At 38.1% G+C, this 20,474-nt stretch overlaps 2 protein-coding genes across 4 annotated transcripts; both read left to right on the forward strand.

Annotated features, from left to right (window-relative positions):
* Positions 1–4,879: 4,879 nt before the first annotated feature.
* LOC117554352 (alpha-1,6-mannosyl-glycoprotein 2-beta-N-acetylglucosaminyltransferase) lies at positions 4,880–8,212 on the forward strand. Its single transcript, XM_034228753.1, has 2 exons — positions 4,880–5,030; positions 5,131–8,212. The coding sequence occupies exon 2, from the start codon at positions 5,367–5,369 to the stop codon at positions 6,624–6,626; it is 1,260 nt and encodes a 419-aa protein (XP_034084644.1). The 5' UTR covers positions 4,880–5,030; positions 5,131–5,366; the 3' UTR covers positions 6,627–8,212.
* A 497-nt stretch (positions 8,213–8,709) lies between these two features.
* On the forward strand, positions 8,710–19,313 carry brox (BRO1 domain and CAAX motif containing). Of its 3 annotated transcripts, none has more exons than XM_034228748.1 (13): positions 8,710–8,844; positions 9,318–9,437; positions 9,696–9,802; positions 10,322–10,418; positions 10,587–10,682; positions 10,800–10,872; positions 12,993–13,098; positions 13,253–13,342; positions 13,654–13,739; positions 13,894–13,975; positions 16,256–16,406; positions 17,379–17,538; positions 17,640–19,313. In XM_034228748.1, exons 2-13 carry the CDS (start codon positions 9,337–9,339, stop codon positions 17,721–17,723), a joined length of 1,233 nt encoding a protein of 410 aa, XP_034084639.1. In that variant the 5' UTR covers positions 8,710–8,844; positions 9,318–9,336; the 3' UTR covers positions 17,724–19,313. The 3 variants fall into 3 exon arrangements, with proteins under 3 accessions (XP_034084639.1, XP_034084641.1, XP_034084642.1); XM_034228750.1 differs by having other exon boundaries at positions 8,724–8,844; positions 9,336–9,437; XM_034228751.1 differs by having other exon boundaries at positions 8,799–8,844; positions 9,318–9,433.
* Positions 19,314–20,474: the final 1,161 nt, after the last annotated feature.

Raw genomic sequence — 20,474 nt, forward strand, 5'->3', positions numbered from 1 at the left:
TCTGCTAAAAGAGGTGTCGACCAGCTGGGGCAACAAGTTAATCGGCGTAATCGAGTGTGACTATTAAAAAATAAATCATTATTATATTAATATTGACAATAACAACCGGCCGTCGGGATAGCATTTGCTTGGCATTTCCGGGTATATCTCCACTGGTTAACATGGGTTAACAATACCGTGTAACTGTCACGTTTGAAGGGACGAAATCGTGACATCTTCACGTCTCTCAGCATGGTAAATCGTCACATGTTCACGTCTTGCCGTGATACCGGGTTGCCTATAAAACAGAAATGCCCCAAACAAACATATTAAAAAAGTTAAAGACAATAACTTACTTTTGGCATTAAAATGGATTAGAATCTCACAATTTTCCTGGATGTCAGGAAGGCCAGAAAGTCGTTCCCTTCAAGTCCACAACCAGTCAAAGGAGTCCAAATGCAAAGCCTGAACGATGACAACAGCAAGAGACTTACATTTTACAAGATAAGTAATACCAGAGCAGTGTGTGTGTACATGTACGACATGCAGAGAACATATCAAATCCCCTGACAGACTCACACACTTTGGTGATGTCCTCATCTGATAATGATGTTTAATTTTTTAGCAGCAAAGTAACATTACTCAAAGTATATGCCGGACCCAACTCATGTACAGTAGGCCTATGTTTTGCATCTCCTCAACAATATATATATGTATAGTTGAGTAGAAAAAAACCACGCTGGTGTACCAGCTTTCCCATGCTGGTCTTGCTGGTCTACCAGCATGGTATTGCTGGTGATACAGCTTCACCAGCAAGACTGCTGGTAGACCAGCATAACTACCAGCTTCACCAGCAAAAAACATAGCATAGACGCAGCATGGATTTCATGCTGGTCTTTTCTGGTTTATGCTGTTTCATGCTGGTCTATGCTGGTGAAGCTGGTTGTTATGCTGGTCTGCTGGCACAAAAGGCGGGTAGACCAGCATGGTGTTGCTGGTGAAGCTGGACTGCAATACTAATTGTGTATGGGTCACCTTCCTGAGAATTTATTTGTCATTTCCTTTCTATAACCTTTTATTAAAAAAAAAAATGGCATTGCACTGTAACTGTTCCTTTCTGCTTTCAACTAGTGCATGCTTTATACTTTATTTAGGAGGTATATAAAAGTATCTATAACTGCACTGCAATACTAATTGTGTACAGGCAAACATAAATTCCATTCAAAGTACAGAATCACAACAATACACGTTATCAAATCTTAAACCACACTTCCCAGGGTGCTTTTAGCGCTTTTAAAACATTTGAATTGAAAGTATGCAACGGTTTCTCTGACCACCATTATTCACTATATACACATATTCACTGTAACTAGGTACACTTTCAGTGAAAATGTTTTTTGTTCTAGGGTTAACATGTGTTACCTGCTTTGCTGCAAACCAACCACAAGGGGGCATTAGTGTAACATCATGATATAATTACATTGAGGTTTGCAATTGAAATACAACCTTTAGGCTTTATTTGTTGATTAAATGGAAGAGGGACACTAATAACAGGACAACAAATTAGGGGATACAATTTAGGGAAATGTTGGAGACTTTTATAACACATGACATCTCAAGATAATATAGTTTCTGTGCACATACACGGCTCAAATGCTGTATGTTTGGAAGTCTAGTAAAAGTTTGAAGATTAAATGACAAACACATTTAATTCCCAGCTTCAGAAAGGTGTATCTCTAATGCACATACATTCTGCAGTACTGTTCAGAATGTCCCTGATTATGATTATAACTGTTTTGCTTACTCGATTTCCATTAAGTATAGTTTCTGCCACACAGGCCACATGATTTGAATAGGGAACTATTTGATGTTACGGTTTATCTGGGAACACGCACACCCATTTCCACTGACATGAGCGTGTTTTTGTTATCTGAAGGAAGTTGTCCAGCAGCCTACAACAGCAGGCCTGAATTGGCCCAGGCACAGCAGTCTTTTGGAGCTGAATGCTAAAATTAGCAAGCTAAAAACATTTGAGCAGTTAGTAGGATTTATCCTCTGAGGACTATGAATGACAATATTTCATAGACATATTTTAAAAAGATGTTGAGATCTCAGACAAGCAAAATAGAAAGTCTGCATTTATGCGTATTATATATATATATATAATACTGTGCATTATAACTCTGCAAAGGGTTCACAAGAGAAAAAGGCCTTTGCTAACAGCATCATAAGCCTAGAACTGCTGTATTCAAGCATCTTACGCCTGTGTCATTGTGTCAGTCATGTGATCCAGGAACTAAAATAAAAAAGGTTTATACATCACATTTTATGCCACAATGTAACCCAGAGTGATTTTGGAATATTGTCAACAAGGGTCTTTGTCTGAAAATAAATGCATGGGGTATAAAGAGTATACAGCTTTGGAATTGAATTAAGTACATTTGCTCAAGTACTGTGTTTAGGTACCTTACAAATAACTACAGTTTGTACATGGTTATTTCCATGTAATGCTATTTATACTTCTAATCTGCAGAGAATAATGTTGTCCTTTTAACTCCACTTCATTTGTCTGAATGCTTGAGTTACTTTGAAGATTACAATATTTCTTCCCCTTCCTGTCAAGACAAAAACCATCTTGAAATTTGGTGATTTTCAATGTTTCTGAACGTATACCAACAATTAAGTGTTTTCCATGTTGAGAAAATGCTCCTCATTCTTAAGCTAAATATGTTTTTGAAACCTCTTGGATCAGCAAAGATAAAATCAGGGCTGTCTTTCTGAAAAACTCATGAATACGAACAAAATGTCACCCCGAAGGAAAGTTGTTCGAGATTCTAGACATGGTAAATAATAAAAAGGGCATCTAGATATTTACACATGACGTGCATACATATACACAGTTTGCATATGTAGGGAGGTAATTTGGTATTCACATTTATTTTGAAAATATATATGGTTCTCACAGCACAGTGACACAAATTCTACAAAGATATGATGACATAATTGTAACATTTGAAATACTTTTGTGTCATGAGTCAAATAATGTAGATGTATCCAAACAATGTATAGTAACACAATATAATAACACATGTTCACCAAATTGCTTGTATGGGAATTAGCTTTTTAAGATAGGACAACAGTTTTATTGTCATTGAGCTGTCCCAGACTTTTTACTATCGTGGTTTTATGACATAATGATGAGACGTTTAGTTTCAGTAAAACCCATCAGCTCTCTTGTTACGGTGAGTTCCTCAAAAACTGTGATTAGGTAGAAAAAAAAGAATATGGCATGTTTACACAGTTCATATCTTATATCTATCTATTACATAACAGAGAGATAATGAAGAAAACTTTCGTCAACTTCTTCTCATTTGGAAGTTATAGAAGAATAATCAAGAAACAACAATACCTCACATTGATACCAGTTTTCTCGCTGAAGATTAAAACTTTAAATTCAATTTAAAAAACGGTATAATTGTTAAAAAAACTGGAATCTAATCCCTGTTGCCATGTTAGACAGGTGATTTATTGCAATTTTGGATACCATTTTTGCTTAATTTAGTAAGCTCTTCGCAATTATTTACCACAAGATTAACGATATCATAGCTATCAGCCTCTAGTTAAAAACAACATTTGTGAGTTATCTACACTGAATATCTGCATATTATGCATGGTTTGACAAATAGCAAATGTATTCTTCCACATAACAGTGTCCTATTTAAGCTCAATACAGTCCCAGTATCTGACACCGGTGCAGCAGCTCTAGTTTCATGTCCTGTTTGAAAGTCATTTCACAGGTTTCACGTTTTCTAGTTTCAGGGATGACACCCATCACCCCTTTTGTTGTGTGTTTTGGTGAGATTTTAGAAAACAGATTGCAATTCAACCAGTCAAACCTGAACTTGCCTGAAAAGGTCTGTTGACGTAAATAAAGTTTCCGAAACCTCATTTCAAAAACACATGTGCTTTTTTCTTATTTCATTCAACAGTCTAGCTGTGGATCCAAACCAATGTCAATGTCAGGAAATAATAGGCCTAAAAAAGATAATAATAAAAAAAATACACTCATTTTTTATTTCTGCAGAAACAAAGTATTTTACTCAAGTACTGTATAGGTACAATTTGGGTGTAATTGTATACTCATATTAATTTCCTGTTTCTTTATAATTTTCTACTTCAACACATCACAGTGGTTAATATTGAACTTGTTACTTTAAGTAATCATACTCAAATTAATAATACAACATGTATAATTAATCACATATCATTACAGATTCACATAATTGATCCTTTGTGGAAATTCACAAGATACCTGACAGTATATGCAGTATAGTAAACCTACCTAGATAAATGCTGAATTAAATAAATACAAGTATGGAAATATTAAATAAAATAAATATATAAACATATAGCCTATAATTGCTAAAATGAATACTGAAATAAATACAATTATAAATAAATATATACAAATATGCAGGACAGAACATCAAATAATTATAAACAAATATGTAAATGAATACAGAAATAAAACAATAAATACAGAACTAAATGTCTAAATGAAAACACACAGAAATGAATAAATACAGGAATAAATTAAAAAAGGAGAAATAAATGTTGAAATAAAAACAGAAATAGAAAAAATGAAATAAATAAACAAAAAAGAAAATGATATTACTGTAAATGAATAAATGAATGCATAGCCTACATTTTGTTATTTAAACATAAAACAAACCACATTTAATTCATAGGTGCTTTTGCCCCCTTTGATACTGTGATAGGCTACTGTAGAGTTAGCAAACATTGTTACATTTTAATGCACGAAATGTAATGGGAGGTTTTCCCACCGTCCACTTTTCAAATCTGGCTGATTTACATGTCCTCTCGTGTTACACAACCATAAATGATTCGTTGAGCAGCAGCTCACTCCCCCCGTCGGCTGGGTAGTACACGTCAGCAGTGAATGAAGTTGTACCCAAGATGTATCATGTCCTATCATCCTCTTCCTGGTGTGAGCGTGTTGACACCTGGTTGACACATTACACCTAATTTGGGTAAGTTAAATGGAGCTAACGCTACTTAGCTTCTACTTTGACGCCGACTTTAAAAACACAACATAGCCTATACATAACGCTTTGTTCTACTTTTCTACAGGTGGTAAAAAAAACTGGCAAATGGCTCGGTTTTGAAGAGGAAATACAGTCATGCGAGAAGAAAAGCAGCCGTCATAACACGTTTGACATTTAGTTAAAGACACGCATCGTTGGACAGTAATAATAAGAGTTTCTCCGCACGAGGAAAACTGTCGCGAGGAAGTTTACAATGAAGGAGCTCGCGGTGAATCCAAGCCATTTCTGTTGAAGTCCAAAGTCTGTTTTTACTTTAAGAAAATGAGGTTTCGGCTGCTCAAAAAGAATCTGCTCGCGCTGCTGGGTGTTTCCTTTGTCGTTGTGACTCTGCTTATTTCCACACGTGTGTTATTAGTCAACGATAATGACACAACTGGACCTAATAACGTCGAGCCGGGACACCAGGGAATGCATTCTGGTGACGCGGTAAAGTTTAACTTTGGCTCGCCTACAGAGTTGACTCAGTCCGTTTACAGTGCCAATTACAAGCAGTGTGTTCACAACGCGGATACGTTTCCAGGGGAGCCTCTGCTGGTGCTGGTAGTTCAGGTCCACAACAGGCCTGAATACCTCAGACTGTTCATCAAGTCACTGGAGAAAGCTGCTGAGGTCCACAGCTTCCTCCTTATTTTTAGCCATGACTACTTTTCAGAGGAAATAAACGCCATTGTGCAAGGGATAACTTTCTGCAAAGTACTGCAGATTTATTTCCCCTTCAGCACTCAGCTGTATCCCAGCGAGTTTCCTGGGAAGGATCCAAGGGACTGCCCTCGAGACATATCCAAGGAAAACGCTCGCAAAACAGGATGCCTCAACGCAGAACACCCTGACTCCTATGGACACTACAGGGAGGCCTTCATCACTCAGACTAAACACCACTGGTGGTGGAAACTGCACTTCGTGTGGGAGCGAGTGCCGGCCCTGCAGGGCTACAGCGGCTTTGTGATCTTCCTGGAGGAGGATAACTACATCCTACCTGACTTTTTCCACTACTATAAATCAATGGTGGAATTCAGGAAAAGCAGCTGCCCCGATTGTGACATGCTAGCCTTGGGTAACCACAATGGTCTCACTGATTTCAACAGACTGTCCAATAAGGTGTTGACCGCTGGGTGGATGTCCACTAAACACAACATAGGCATGGCCATCTCCAGAGATGTGTACTACAAACTGATGGGCTGCCACGAGGAATTCTGCACCTACGACGACTACAACTGGGACTGGACTCTGCAGCACCTCTCGGGAACCTGCATATCAAAGCCCATCAAGGTACTGGTGGCGCAGGGCTCCAGGGTCCTCCACACAGGAGACTGTGGCCTTCACCAGAAGGAGAACTGCAGGCCAGAATGGGCCACACAGAAGGTGGAGGAGAGCCTTAAAACGGCCAAAGAGGCTCTCTTTCCTCAATCTCTCATCCTTCAGGATGCAGAGGCAGTAGAGCACAAGACACACATGAAGAACGGAGGATGGGGAGACGTTCGGGACCATATTCTATGCAAGAACTACGCCAAACGTCTTTGAACTGTAACTTTTCTTGGGTCAAATGTTAGTTGGTATTCTGCAGACGTGCCATTCATACATAACTTTTCAGGGTTTCGGAGGCTGCACTGGGTTGTGTTTTCACTTGGAGTGTTCTCTATTTACAGCAAGGTCTTTCAAGGAAATTGGACCAAATCAAGTCCAAAAATGCTGCATGTACACAGCTAGCTTTAACTCTTTTTTTACTCACCAAAGCTGCACAGTTGCCAAAGATTTTGTTGATATTTGTGTTGTTTTAAATGCAAGCTGGGCTCAATTTCATTTCACCAGTTTTGTTTTACTCTGGGTGCCTTACAATCCAAAACATTAGATTTATTGCACAGTGCTGGGTATATCTATATCAGAACTTATTTTCTACTGTGTTGCATTCATGAACCATTTAGAATCATTTTACATGTGCCTTTACGGTACAGGTTTTAAGTGCGACAATACAAAAGGCACGTGTAATGTACAGACTTAATCAAATGTGTATGACAATCTTACATATGATGGAGAACTTGTTTACACAACAGTCTTCTTAAAGTTGAATGAGAACATTATTTCATGCACATAATGGTATCTGTGTTACTGAATGTAACCAGGGGGCTTTTTTTTGAGGAGAGGTCAGCTGATACCACTTACTTACTCAGTCTCCCCCTCCCCACTGCATTGACCCCTGGCTACAAAAAGAGAGCTTGATTGAAATTGATTTTTTTCCTTCTTCTGTTGTGACTGTATATTTGCTTTCTGATAGGTGAAAGCAACCTTTTGGAGTCTTGTTCAAGGTCTGTCTTCCTGCAAACTCGAGTCATCTGGGATTCAGCATTTCTATATTTGCACCTTTTCATTCAGCTGTTAGGGACATTTAAAAACACATTCACACTAAAGTAACCTTTATTTACAGTAGAAAACTGAGAGAATTAACTAAATATATTGATGCTATTATAGCCTTAAAGCTGACCAAAAGTGCCTTTGATTGTTACTTTGTGCCTAAACTCGTTTTAAAAGAGATTTTTAATGGTGCACTGCTAACATTGTTGTTCACATTATGTGCCTGTCAGTGCTAGGGACTTGTAGTTCACCTCGTAAATATATATATTTTTGGTATTGTCTTTCTTCATGAGATGTTGAGGGAAAAGTGAATGGTAATGTCACCAAAATCTTCATTGTAAAATTATGTTAAATAATTGCATCGCTTTGCCCTTTTCCTCGCAAAAGGTGACAGTGGCTCCACTCAGAGTGGTTTCATCTGATATTGGTGCATGTCAGCGTCCCTAATGGAGATTCCTGGTAAATGAATATGAAGTGAATGTGATAATGAAATAGATAAATCTTATGTTGAAAAGCACAATGCATTCTTAAGGAACATGTCAAAGATAGCCTTATACACAAAGATGTACTATGTAAAAATGACTTGTATGTTAGTATGTATGTGGTATGTGTAATGATTCTTTAGTTTGTTGAGAGTGCTTTTTTGTTGTTGCTTGTTTTCTTTTCTTTCTGATTATCACTTGAAATAGCTTTTTGTGGTTCACCTAATGTTTGCCAAATGGGGAAAAAAATAAAAGGCAGAATTGTCAATGAGCTTTGCCATTGTCTCTTCATGGAAAAATATGCACACTTTATTTTAAAGCCCACCTTTTTTGAAATACTATACCTTTTAATGGAACACATAATTATTGTGGAGATTTGTACACTTTCACTAGATTCCAGTAGCAACCTGGAGATTTAAGATATTGAAAATAAAGAGATATTGGTTCACAAACAAAACAGAATATGGATGTAAATGTTATCAGTCATCCATTTTTAGCAGTCACTCAACAGAACGGCTGCATATTTAACACAACAAACTCAACCTAAATAACTAACACCTTTAATTAGTAGTAAAATAGCTATCTACAGGAATTATTTGAGGACGTAATGAGGAAATTACTGGAAATAAAAGCAGATGACGTGTTATAACTATTCACAGAATAACGTTGTGATCTGATAGGTGACAGTGACACATTAGTCATGTAAGGAGGTTTGTTCTACTAATCCTGAACAGAAGAGAAGCTGATCTGACTTCTGTGGTATTTTCCGAACACACCTCACATGACTAAACCGCGGGATTCGATTGGTCTGCGTCTACTCCGTGTTTATTTCCGGAAGTAAGTTGTTGTCAGTGTCAGACTTTCCACTAGGATTATCAAATCTCACATTTACAGCACCAGAACGTCAGGTAAGCAGCGAAACGGATACTTTATTTGACCGAATACAGTTAATTAATTTAACCGTATTATAAGTCAGTTGTCACATCGATTCAGTTATTATTTTGTACATTTCCAGATGTAGCCACTGCCAGCCGTTAGCTGTTGCTCTCCGTAGCTTACGTAATGGACTTTTGTCTACACATAATTGTTGAAAACACGATTTATAATAGCCCCAAGTAACCACAGAGGGTTAGAATCCATTTGTAAAACTTGGGAAGGGGGGATATAGCCTCGTGAGGGTGCTAACACGGCCCAGCGAGTCGTAGCTACGGTAAAATGACATTAGCTAAGATGACACATGAGCTAGCTATGCTGCCCACTTAAGCACCAGTCTATAATATGTAAACTAGTTGTTAGGCCATTTATTTGACTGTATAAAACGTGTATTAATACCAGAAATACAACACATTCATTCACTGTTTGTCACCCTGTATTTTTCAAGGTGTGTCCTCATCCACAGGATGGCACATTGGTTTCACAGGAACCCTCTGAAGGCAACAGCGCCTGTGTCCTTTAATTTCTATGGAGTGGCAGGAAGCCCCTCTGCCAATAAGATATGCAAGTACGTCTTATCTCTATCTATTACACTGGTTAAGGTGTTATGAAGTTGGACTGACTGTGACCATGAACACTTACTGAATTGTTTTTGTCTATCCTCTCTTATGACGATGTAATGACCTATGTTGTGCTCCTGTTACTGTCATTTGATAACATTTTTGCCTTAAAGGGTGCAAAAGGTGTTGGATATAATCACTCATAATACAGGAATGATCATGATTTTTAGAGCATCAATTGAATGCCATTTGTTTGACACACACAGTGACCTGCGGACTAACAGGGCGAGACTGCTGGAGATGTTCACAGATGTCACCTGCAACCCTGAGATCATGAAAAATGCCACAGATGCATACTTCTCCCTCCTCCAAGGTAATATGCAACCCAATCTTTGTCTTGTAAGGGTGTTTATCTCCTTATATCGGAGGGGTTTGGTCAATCAGTCCAAACTAAATATTCAGCCAAACGTTGTTTAAACCTACAGAAGTTTATTCAATCCTGCTAGAGATCCCAAAATTAGCCAAAATAGCAATTGTGAATTGTGATTTTTGAAGAAATATGCATAACATTATGTTATAAGATCTTAATTATTTCCATTTGATTGAATGGTAAAGCTTTAAAACATTCTCAACAGTCTCAGTAAACATTCCTTTCAAAAAGATTCAGAAAGAAAAATGTGTTAATACTGCACATTTGATGGTTGATACCAAGCGTTTCATTGCCTAAAAAACAATTGCATACTTGTAATGTATAGTTAATATTGTTATTCATATTTCTCTCCTTTTCCTTTCTAACATTGCATTCTGTAATTCTAACAATTGTTACTAGGTTTTGCCTAGCACATAACCAACAGCTTCTTGTTTTTTTAAATATTGGTTTATAATACAATAGGCTTTATCACGGCCCTGGATGGAACAACACAGGAGAACAAGATGAGATTCATTCAGAACTTCAAGTGGACTGACACCTTACAAGGAAACACACCAAGGTATGAACACTGATTGAATACTTCCATTCTCATTGGATGGATGCATTCTTTTTATGGTTGCAATTCAAAGAAAAAAGCTTTAAAAAACATATGAAGACTACACAGCATTTTGAATCATAGCATTATTGACTTGTGTGAATAACCACCGTGTCCATGCTCTCCTCCCAGTGCCCAGCAGGATGCAGTCTTTGAACTGGTCTCCATGGCCTTCAATGTAGCCCTGTGGTACACCAAGTTTGCCTCGAGACTAGCAGGGAAAGAAAAGTATGTACTTTTTTTGTCTGTATTTATTTATGTTAAATCCGTTGTCTACCCTATCTTTTTTATAACTTTCTGATTATGCTAACTTTTGTTTTGCGGTCTTGTTTTCCTGTTCAATAGCGTGACAGAGGCTGAAGCGAAAGATGTTCACCGGAGCCTGAAAGTGGCTGCTGGTATATTCAAAACTCTCAAGGTAAGCAGCTGCAAACAAGACAGGCCTTTCTAACTTTTTATAGAGCCATTCAGTCCTACTCTTTGTATTTGTTCATATCCATTATTTCTATGGTATACATACATACAACTAAATTAACTTCTTTACTAATATTTGTACTTAAGCCTTTGACAAAACATAATTTGCTTTGATTACTTTCTGTTAATTCAGAGACCAAAGCGTATATCCAGAGAATTCCTGACGGTGAAGTACATTTTATTTAAATCCTCTTTAGTGACGCCAAAATGTTCATTTGCCAACACCCCATTAGTATAATGAGAGGATTTCAAACTGTAAGGTGGGCTATGTGGTTGAAGCATGTAATGACAATGAGAATCACATGTCAGAACTTGCCTGAGAAAAAAAATCACTGCCTTTTACTTTAAGTAGAAGTAAACAGGAACAGATGAAAGCTGATTTGCCCAATTTCCAATGGTGCCAATTAGGGATGGTTATCGTTTGAAATGTATCGATTCCGGTTCTTATCGATTCCCCGTATCGATTCCAAAATTGTAAAAGAAAGAGGTCAAACGTTTAGATAACAAAAATATCTTTATTCTTTTAAGCTTTAACTGACATTTTTACAAATAAAAAATATATATGTAATACAAATGTATTGCACAATAGCTGTACTTTATTTTAACTGAGCTGCCTGTGGCAAGCTATTAACAGGCATTACACTGTGCCTTGTCTTTTTCTTTTTCTTTTTTAGTGTAGTGTAGTGGAGCCTCACTTTAGAGCGTTTACCGCAATCCATCTTTGGTGTTATGAAGTGACTGGGCTCGTGAACTGTCTACGGGAGGGCGGGGGGAGCCTCGCTGCGGGGCAACTGTGGACCTCTGTCGCCTGTCAGCACAACTTACATGATGCCGTTTAAAAAAATTAAGGGCGGTGCCGGCCGTCAGCAAACCGAGCCGGACGCTAACGACCCGCTAACCACCGGCCGTTCTGTGATTCTCCAGAACAGTGGTTCCCATGTTTTTTTTTTACATTTCTTTATTTTATTTTTTTATTCAAGTTAGTAGCTATTATAGGCATAAAAAGACAGCCATTTATAATTCTTTCTTTAATAGAAATGTTTCTTCTGCCCGTAAAGTGTCCAAACCAGGCTTTTCTGGATAAGCGCATTTTTAAAACAGTCATTGTCCATGCCGGTTTCAGTTGGATTATTTGTCACAGTTGCTCCGATCAGATCGGTCTCCTCCATTTTGTAGATTATTTACGACTTTTGAATCCACATAAACACATTGGCAAAATCCGGTTTACTTTGAGCATGTGTTTTAAACAGTTCCCTTTGTGAATTGTTTCCACTTGCGCCGTCCTTTCATTTCTTCATACAGCGGGAATCCAAATGAATTAATCCTGAGTCCAATAACCATCAAAGTCACTCCAATAGTGCTCCTTAATTACGCTTTCATCCTCCTTTAACAAAATGCTTCACATTCATCCATTTTGTGACAGTAGTTGTAGCATTTTTTAAACTTTTAAACTTTAATTACCGCTTTTGCGCGCCCCCTTGTATGTGGGGGGGGCGCAACTTCCAACAGGAGTCATTTGGGGGGGCTCTTGGGAAAAAAGGTTGGGAACCACTGCTCCAGAACACACAGATGGCCAGTCCGCCCTTACCCTGTATTCCACCGGGTCACCGCGGCGCAGACGGACCCGGTGGAATACAGGGTCTACCGTTGTTGGGAACCGTTAAGCAGAACCAAAATTGTGTATTTTGTATGGGTACCCGGTAATCGGCATTTTCTTATCGGTTCTCATCTGGAACCGAGTTTCGTTTCCCAACCCTTGTTCCAATCTACTTATGTCAACAGATGCAACATAACCTTTTAGCCAACACGCACTCCGTGGTTATATGGGATCCCCTTTTTTTAAATATAACTTTTAGCCAACAGCTTATCAGCCGACTTCATGCCAACTTAAGGTAGTAGGGGAATATATGTGGGTGTCGGGGGGTGACAGTGTCAGACTTTGAAAACCCCCAGTTTAAAATGAGCATAACGATTTTGCCACAGACCCTTTGCAAAAACAAAGGAATGCATGATATTGACTTGCTGATTTTTAAATCCACAAATTCTCCGGCATTTCTGCTACAGGAGGTCCACATCCCTCGTCTCATCACCCCGGCTGAAAAAGGCAGAGACCTGGAGCCCAGAGCGATGGATACATACATCATCCAGTGCCAAGCGGAGGCACAAGAAGGTACAGAAGCCCCTAGAAATCTGCACTAGCAACTATAGTACTTGTACTCTTTAGCCCTGACAGTAGATACTCAGGCAATGATGAACAATACATCATAATGACTCCTTGTCACATCCGAGATGTATTCATTTTCAATTTATTTCCTTTTTCATAGTGACAATTGCCAGAGCAATTGAACTGAAGCACAACGCAACACTCATCGCAGCGCTGGCATTTGAGACAGCAAACTTTTATCAAAAAGCTGGTATGTATTTTGGCATTACATGGGTTTACAGTTCTCAGGTACAGTTATGGTAACTTTTTTTAAAAAACAATCTAAGCTAGGGAAAACCTGTAAAAGGGAAAGAGAAGGGGCCCTAAGATGGAGCCTTGATGAACACAACTTATCATATGTGTCTGCTTAGAAGTGTAATTAGCTGTAGAAACAAAGTAAAGGTTGTTTTATGAAGACAAATGCACATTGCCAAGCTTCACATAGGCTTACGTTGCGACAAACTGGCAACTCAATCATGCTAATATCAACAGGCTATTAAAGGTAATTATCTCTGTCCGCAGACCACACGTTGAACACCTTGGAGCCAGAATGCAGTGGCAAATGGAGGAAGTACCTTGAGCTGAAGCAGCACTTCTACATGGCTTATGTAAGTTCATGCTTATCCTGATTCACTTCACCGTACTTTTAGGCACAATAAACTTAGTCCGTGTACGTGCCTCCTATGATACTGTTCTTTACAAAGACAGGAAACAAATTGACTTTTTTTATTGAAATGTTATACTCATTACTTGTGTTTGCAGGCTTATTGCTATAATGGGCAGACGCTGTTGGCGAGTGACAAGTGCGGTGAGGCTATAAGATCCCTCCAGGAGGCAGAAAAGTGTACGTATATCTTTGACTAGCGTTCCACCTTAAAAATGTTTTTAACCACATACTATATACATGTATTAAAGTGCCTAAGTAACAAGCATTATAATTAGATAGTACCCTTAAACATTATTATATACAATCATTTAAAAAAGTAATGGAACAACACAAGTATTACAGAGGCCAATTGCACAATTCATTTATCACCTCATCAATACACTTTTAGTAAGTAATTATGCTTCAAGCTCTTTTTATTTTTGTCAAAAAAATGTTTCGTTTATCTAATACACTCATGTCTTCTTATTAAAGGCACATTATTTAGATAAGGTTATACACACACTGTGTTTTTCCATTATGCACAGTGTATGTATGATATTAATGTGTAGTTGTGAGAAAATGGAGGCAAACAACTTCTATCTTTGACAACACAAGGTGTGTATCGTTTATTTACACAGCTAAAAACACAAGAAACTTGAATCCCAACATTGTACGTTACCATAGTAACACTCTGACACTGTCAACTTTTACGTCATATTATGAGTCATATAAGATGATTGATGGTGTTTAACCACAGATAATGCTGAATTAATTCCTAAGAGTCCGCTACAAATGCATGTTTTGTTAATTTGTCTTTATTAGGTCCATTATCCAAACTGCACTCACTTTGGTTTAGTAACATGTAGTTTAAGCATAGTTTTTTTTGTGGTCATTACACTATTATTCCTGTGTTTTGTTGAACTACTTTTGGACACAAAATAAGTAGTCATAGATTTGTATTTCTTGCTTCCATTATATTACATTACATTTCATTTAGCTGACACTTTTATCCAAATTGACTTACAATAAGCGTATTTAAAGGGGCCCTATTTTGCACATTTTAGCTTCATATCAGTATGTAGTGCCATACTGTGACATGTCTCCATGCTTTAATGTTCACAAAGCTCTTTATTTCTCATACTGCCTGTGCTGCAGCACCTCTTTTCACCCTCTGTCTGAAACCAGAGCCCAGTCTGCTCTGATTGGTTAGCTGGCCGGCTCTGTTGTGATTCGTCAACCACTTAGAGATGTCCCGCCCCTTACCGTACAATGTGTTGGAGCGCTAGTCAATAGAAGCACACGTGTGATGTCACTATGTTACAGAAGTAAACAAAGGAGTCCAATGGAGGCAGTTCTGGCATTTTAGCCTCTAACACAGTTCCCAACCTTTATTGTGCCAAGGACCGGCAGATACATTAAAAAAAAATCGCGGACCGGTTGTCAATTTTAACTGATTTTAATATTTACTCACCAGCAGGTGGCAACAGAGGCTAATTGTATTTAACAGCCTGAACAAATAACAATATGCATCCAAAACATATTAACAACGTTTAAAACTAGGATACAATTAAAACAAAAAATTAGGACTGCTTTACAAATATTAATATATAATATGATATAGCCTAATATAGGCCTAGATGGCAACAGTGGCTAATTGTATGTAACAGCCTGAACAAATAATAGAACAATATGCAATGCATCCAAAACATATTAACAAAGTTTAAAACCAGGATACAATTAAAACAAATTAGGACCACTGATATAACTGAAATGTCAGTGAGACCCCTGGGCTTGTTTGCCAGCCATAATAACGTCATACCGGGGCGTGATGGTTGACAATGAAATGCGCAGGGTATTCCTCACGTCCAGTCTGCTTCTAAGTCTGGTCTTAGTGGCCGTCATGGCAGAAAAACCTGCCTCGCACAGATATGACGTTGGGAACGGGAGCAGTGTCTTCAGAGCAAGCGTGCCGATCTCTTTGTATTCTCCCGACGCTTTGATCCAGAAGGATGTCAACGATGTTGATTTAAAGAGTGTTTTCAGTCCTCCGTCATTCATTAGCTCGATCAGCTGATCATCTTGTAGTGATGAGAGCTGGTCTCGACCATCGTCATTTAGAAATGGATCACGCATCCATCCTTTGCCATTCCTCGGGTCCTTTGCAGATGGAAAATAGCGTTCAAATGCATCAGACAGTGATAGCAGGTGGCTGTGTATCAACTCGCCAAGTCCCTCGGCTTCTTCCGAAAAACTGGATAAGTTGCTGAACATGTCAAAAACACCCCGGTTGACGCGATGTGCCCAGGTTCCCAACATGGCTTTGAATCCGGCGACTTTGTCTGCGAGCCTGAATGTGTCAGCCATCCTCCCCTGCATTGTCAGATTGGTTCAAAGCCATAAAAATGTCACTCAAGTAGGCTAGTAGGTTTTCAGTCAGTTCTGGATTTTGTTGTATTAACATGACCCCTCACTGTTCAGGTTACTCCCGTGCTGAGGCGCTGTGCAAAGAGTACCGTCAGACCAAAGGGCCGGGCTCCACGGCCAAACCATCAGAGCAGCTGTTCTTCCTCAAACTGGGCGGCCTCATCAAAAACACTCTGGAGAAGTGCCAGAGAGAAAATGGCTTCATGTGAGTCAGTCAGGGCACAAAGACTCACACACTGTACATACACTGTTGTTCCTACGAGAAAAGCATCCACAAATGCATGCGTAACAAAATGAGATACAGTCAAACTAAAATACTTTAGATAACTGAATAACAATCCACAAAAAAAAACCTTGAATGATTAAAGAAATCTTACATTTTAATCAAGTTTCATTCAGCTGACCCTTTTTCTATATTTTTTACTTTATACTTTAACCAAATGAAGGATTTTAGTCTTTAAATATCTGTATTTTTATGGGGAAACATGTTAACTTCAGCTAAACATAATAAAACACTTCTTTAACTTGAAACTGCTTTAATTAGTGTTTGTAAAGGTTGTGGTAGTTCTGGAGAGGAGGAGATTTCTTTTGATGATTCTGTTCCTGGTAAAAACCTCCTGAAAGGTGCGCAATGAAGGGAATAAACAGGCAGAATGACTGAAGACAACTCCCATGATCCCCCACAATGCCTAAAACTCCAGAGACAGAAAGTCACTTACTGTACTTTTTAAATCTATTCTTAAACACTACAATTGTCTTGGCCTTTTTTGGTCATTTCCCCTAGATTGTACAAACATATAGATAGCAATTATACAAATGTTAATAAAGAAAAAATAAATAAGGCTACTTTCCCACTTCCACTCTAATCATATATTTTACAAGTTAATCTATTCACACATTTTAACATAGCAATTTATCATTGTGCATTAAGTTGATTATGAGCCCTCTCTTATGATTGAAAAGCCTCTACTGATTTTCCTTTAGCATTGTTACAGATGTGATTGACAGTTCTGAGACTAATACATAATAAACGAAATATTACCTATTGATTAATAAACAGTATATACTGTATCTGGGAATCGATTGTGTGACAGTAATTTTCTTAGGCTGCATTCAAGCTGGCAAAAGCACCTTTTTCTGATGGTTCTGAATTTTGACTTTTGACATTTTTCCTCAGATACTTCCACAAGGTCCCGGCCGAGGCCCCCGACCTGGAGTTGAAGGCCAGTTACGGCCTGGCTGAGCCAATCGCCTTCGAGCTGCCGCCTCTCAGCGAGCAGTGCACTCCTGAAGTCTACGCCACCTTCGACCTGACCAAGGGAGCCAAAAATGACAAGGTACCGCGGCAAGACTGCATCACAGCATCCGCAAACATAACAAAAGAAATACAATTGATCAGTTTTTGTTTACATTTGTGTTACCGTTTTTCTTTCTCCAGGCGAAACCCAAGGAGGCAGAGGTGAAGCCGGTGAAGGAGCCGGACCTGAAGCCTCAGAAGGACACCGGATGCGTCATCTCATAAACTTTCCACACTTTCTATTTTCAGCCTCATGCTATAATACCATCTATTGTAATGATGGCATCCATATTTCTAACCTCCATAGGAAAAATGTATTTTTTTGTTCTAGAAATCCATGGTAGTTTACATATAGGCTAAAACATCTGTATTATATTTGACAGCCCATTATCCTTGCGTCTAAGCCAGAGACATTCTTCAAGTAACATTTTAAATCAATATTTCAGGTTATTAGTAGCAATTACATGTTCTAGTAAAACAATAGTACAAAAAGGCCTTATAATTTATAGCAGTCCTATAAATGGTGCCTTTGGCTGTGGGGCAATTTCAACCTCTTATAAAAGTGTCTTTATTTTTAAAGGGGCCCTACACACCCCCCCCTGCCTGAAACGCCTTCATTGGACTCCTTTGTCTACTTCCGTAACATAATGAAATCACTACGTAACACTCGCTGTTCTATTGGCTAGTGCTCCAACACATTGTACGTGATAGGCTAAGGTGCTGCAGCACAGGCAGTATTGAACATTAAATAATGGAAACATCTCACAGGAGAGGCAAATACAAATATGAAAAAAATGTGCATAGTACCATGCACATTTTTGGCCCTTGATTGCTCTGGCCTGATTATAGGAAATAAAGACAAAAGGAAATAGATTTAAACTAAATATACAGTACTGGCATCTAAAAAGATATGTTGTAAAGTTTTCACTACAGAATATGATGCAGCCAGCTGGATGTTGGAAATGTCATTCCCACAATCAGAAAACTCACTTATAACAGAATTGAAACGGGGTCAGACAATATGAACAAACCTGCATTGCTGATACATTTTTTTTGCTGTTTACAATCAATACTTTTAGATCACATGACGTATGTACTGTAGTTCTTTTTGTACATGATAACTGTTTTTTTGTACTTCTATTCATTTAGGAAATTACTCAATGAGGCTGGATGATTACTTCACATGCTTAGGGATATACATCCTGATAATAGTAGTTCTTAATTTATTTCCGTTGTTATGTAATGATATTTTAGCTGAAAACACTTATACAATCACATGTATCTCAAATCATATGTTTTGGTGATTTCTATGTTTCAGTGGGCGCTCCGGCTGAAACATACTGCTGTTGTCAATCGTTGACACATGTATGTATGTTCTGTACATTTATTGAGTATTTTCCCCTTCCTTAAAGACAGTGATGGGAGCGTGAGCATGACCACACACACACGAACATCAGTGTCTAACGTTTGCTCCAACTTGTCCAAAGTCTCCCATGGTTACGGCATAACTATTAATCGCTGAATAAACTGTTTCATACTGCCCACATGTATGCCCCTAGAAAAGGAGACAAGTATCCTCACTGATCCATATTTATATATTATATATACGTGGAGCAGCACAGAAATCAGACCAGTGCTTTATTCTTTTCCAGGCAACTGTGTATTAAAGGGTGTTGGGAATACCATTACAATGTGCGCTTCTTCTCATTCATGTACAATGTATTTCTGACAGTATTACATCATCCATAACACTCCACATGCTTATACTGTACATGTACACGATTCATCCTAGCTATTAAAAGGAGAAAGGACCCACCCTGTGTTATCTTGAGTTTGTGAAGGATAAAAAAACAGAAGCCATGTCAAGATCTGATTAAGAAAATATCCTGAGTGATGTCATCAGGTTTATCTCAACTTGGGCTTGAGAGTGGAGGTGTGACAAAGCTACTTTACGCACTAAATGTATACCCTATGCACCACATACTAAAGTATTTATACACTGTAAACAGTAAATATACAATATAATCAGTCCAATTTGAAGTACGGTAAATCATATACTTTCTATGTCGTAGTACAACGTTTGAGTGTTGAATGTTACTGCCAGTTATACTTCAAAGCATAATGTGTTTCTGAGGACTTCCACATTTCTGCTTTGCTGACGCCTAAATTAAATACATTTTAGTAAAAGTCTGACAACACCTTATGCATCAGGCTGAGTTCAAGGATAACATCCAAAACAATTTGACACAAATGTACGACTTTATTTAAAGGATTCAAAGGCTTTTTTTGTCATATGCAGAATAACTACAGCGTAGTTTTGGCATTACATTATTATTACATTACATGTTACTTGTTAGGCGCTTTTATCCAATACTGTGGGCAATGTCATGTCCCAGGTTCCTCCACAATGCAGCATACATATATGCAAACAGAATGTCAAATGAAATACTGAACGGTAGATTAAATAATCTATGATATGTATAATACAGTGTCAAGTAGTACAATTAGAAGATTTATTACATGAGGATATGAACCGGCTTGGAGAGTAACAGAATACACAACGGGATTATGTAATAGGGATAAATAAATAAAAAAGTGTATCCCCTTACAGTTAAGAATAATAATACAACAACATATGTTATCAGATTACTGGTACATTTAGAAAAAGAAAAAATTGGGGATTACAATGTAACACTTCATTTTAAAATAAAGAACGATATATTACGAAGCCCATGCGCACACAGTGAAACACACATTCGATATTGAGGTTATCCAAATGTAACAGAAAGGTTACAGCTTATTGTCGTGAGAGTTACTGATTAAAACAGGTAACTAGTAACTGTAACGGAATACACTTTTAAGCCCAACTCTGGATCTTTTTAGGCCACCTAAAGAACACTTTAAAGCACTAAGGTATCAGGACATTTTACACAGGGTAACAAGCCCAACCCCTTCAGCTTGAGAATGAAACTGATT

This window comes from Gymnodraco acuticeps, unplaced genomic scaffold, assembly GCF_902827175.1.
Source record: "Gymnodraco acuticeps unplaced genomic scaffold, fGymAcu1.1, whole genome shotgun sequence".
Taxonomy (NCBI): Eukaryota; Metazoa; Chordata; class Actinopteri; order Perciformes; family Bathydraconidae; genus Gymnodraco; species Gymnodraco acuticeps.

Excerpts from the sequence above, each read along its gene's own strand:
- LOC117554352 (XM_034228753.1), top strand. The coding sequence starts at position 5,367 with ATGAGGTTTCGGCTGCTCAAAAAGAATCTGCTCGCGCTGCTGGGTGTT.
- brox (XM_034228748.1), top strand. The coding sequence starts at position 9,337 with ATGGCACATTGGTTTCACAGGAACCCTCTGAAGGCAACAGCGCCTGTG. Across the intron at positions 13,099-13,252 it reads CCAAGCGGAGGCACAAGAAG|TGACAATTGCCAGAGCAATT; the intron begins GTACAGAAGCCC and ends CCTTTTTCATAG. Across the intron at positions 13,343-13,653 it reads AAACTTTTATCAAAAAGCTG|ACCACACGTTGAACACCTTG; the intron begins GTATGTATTTTG and ends CTCTGTCCGCAG.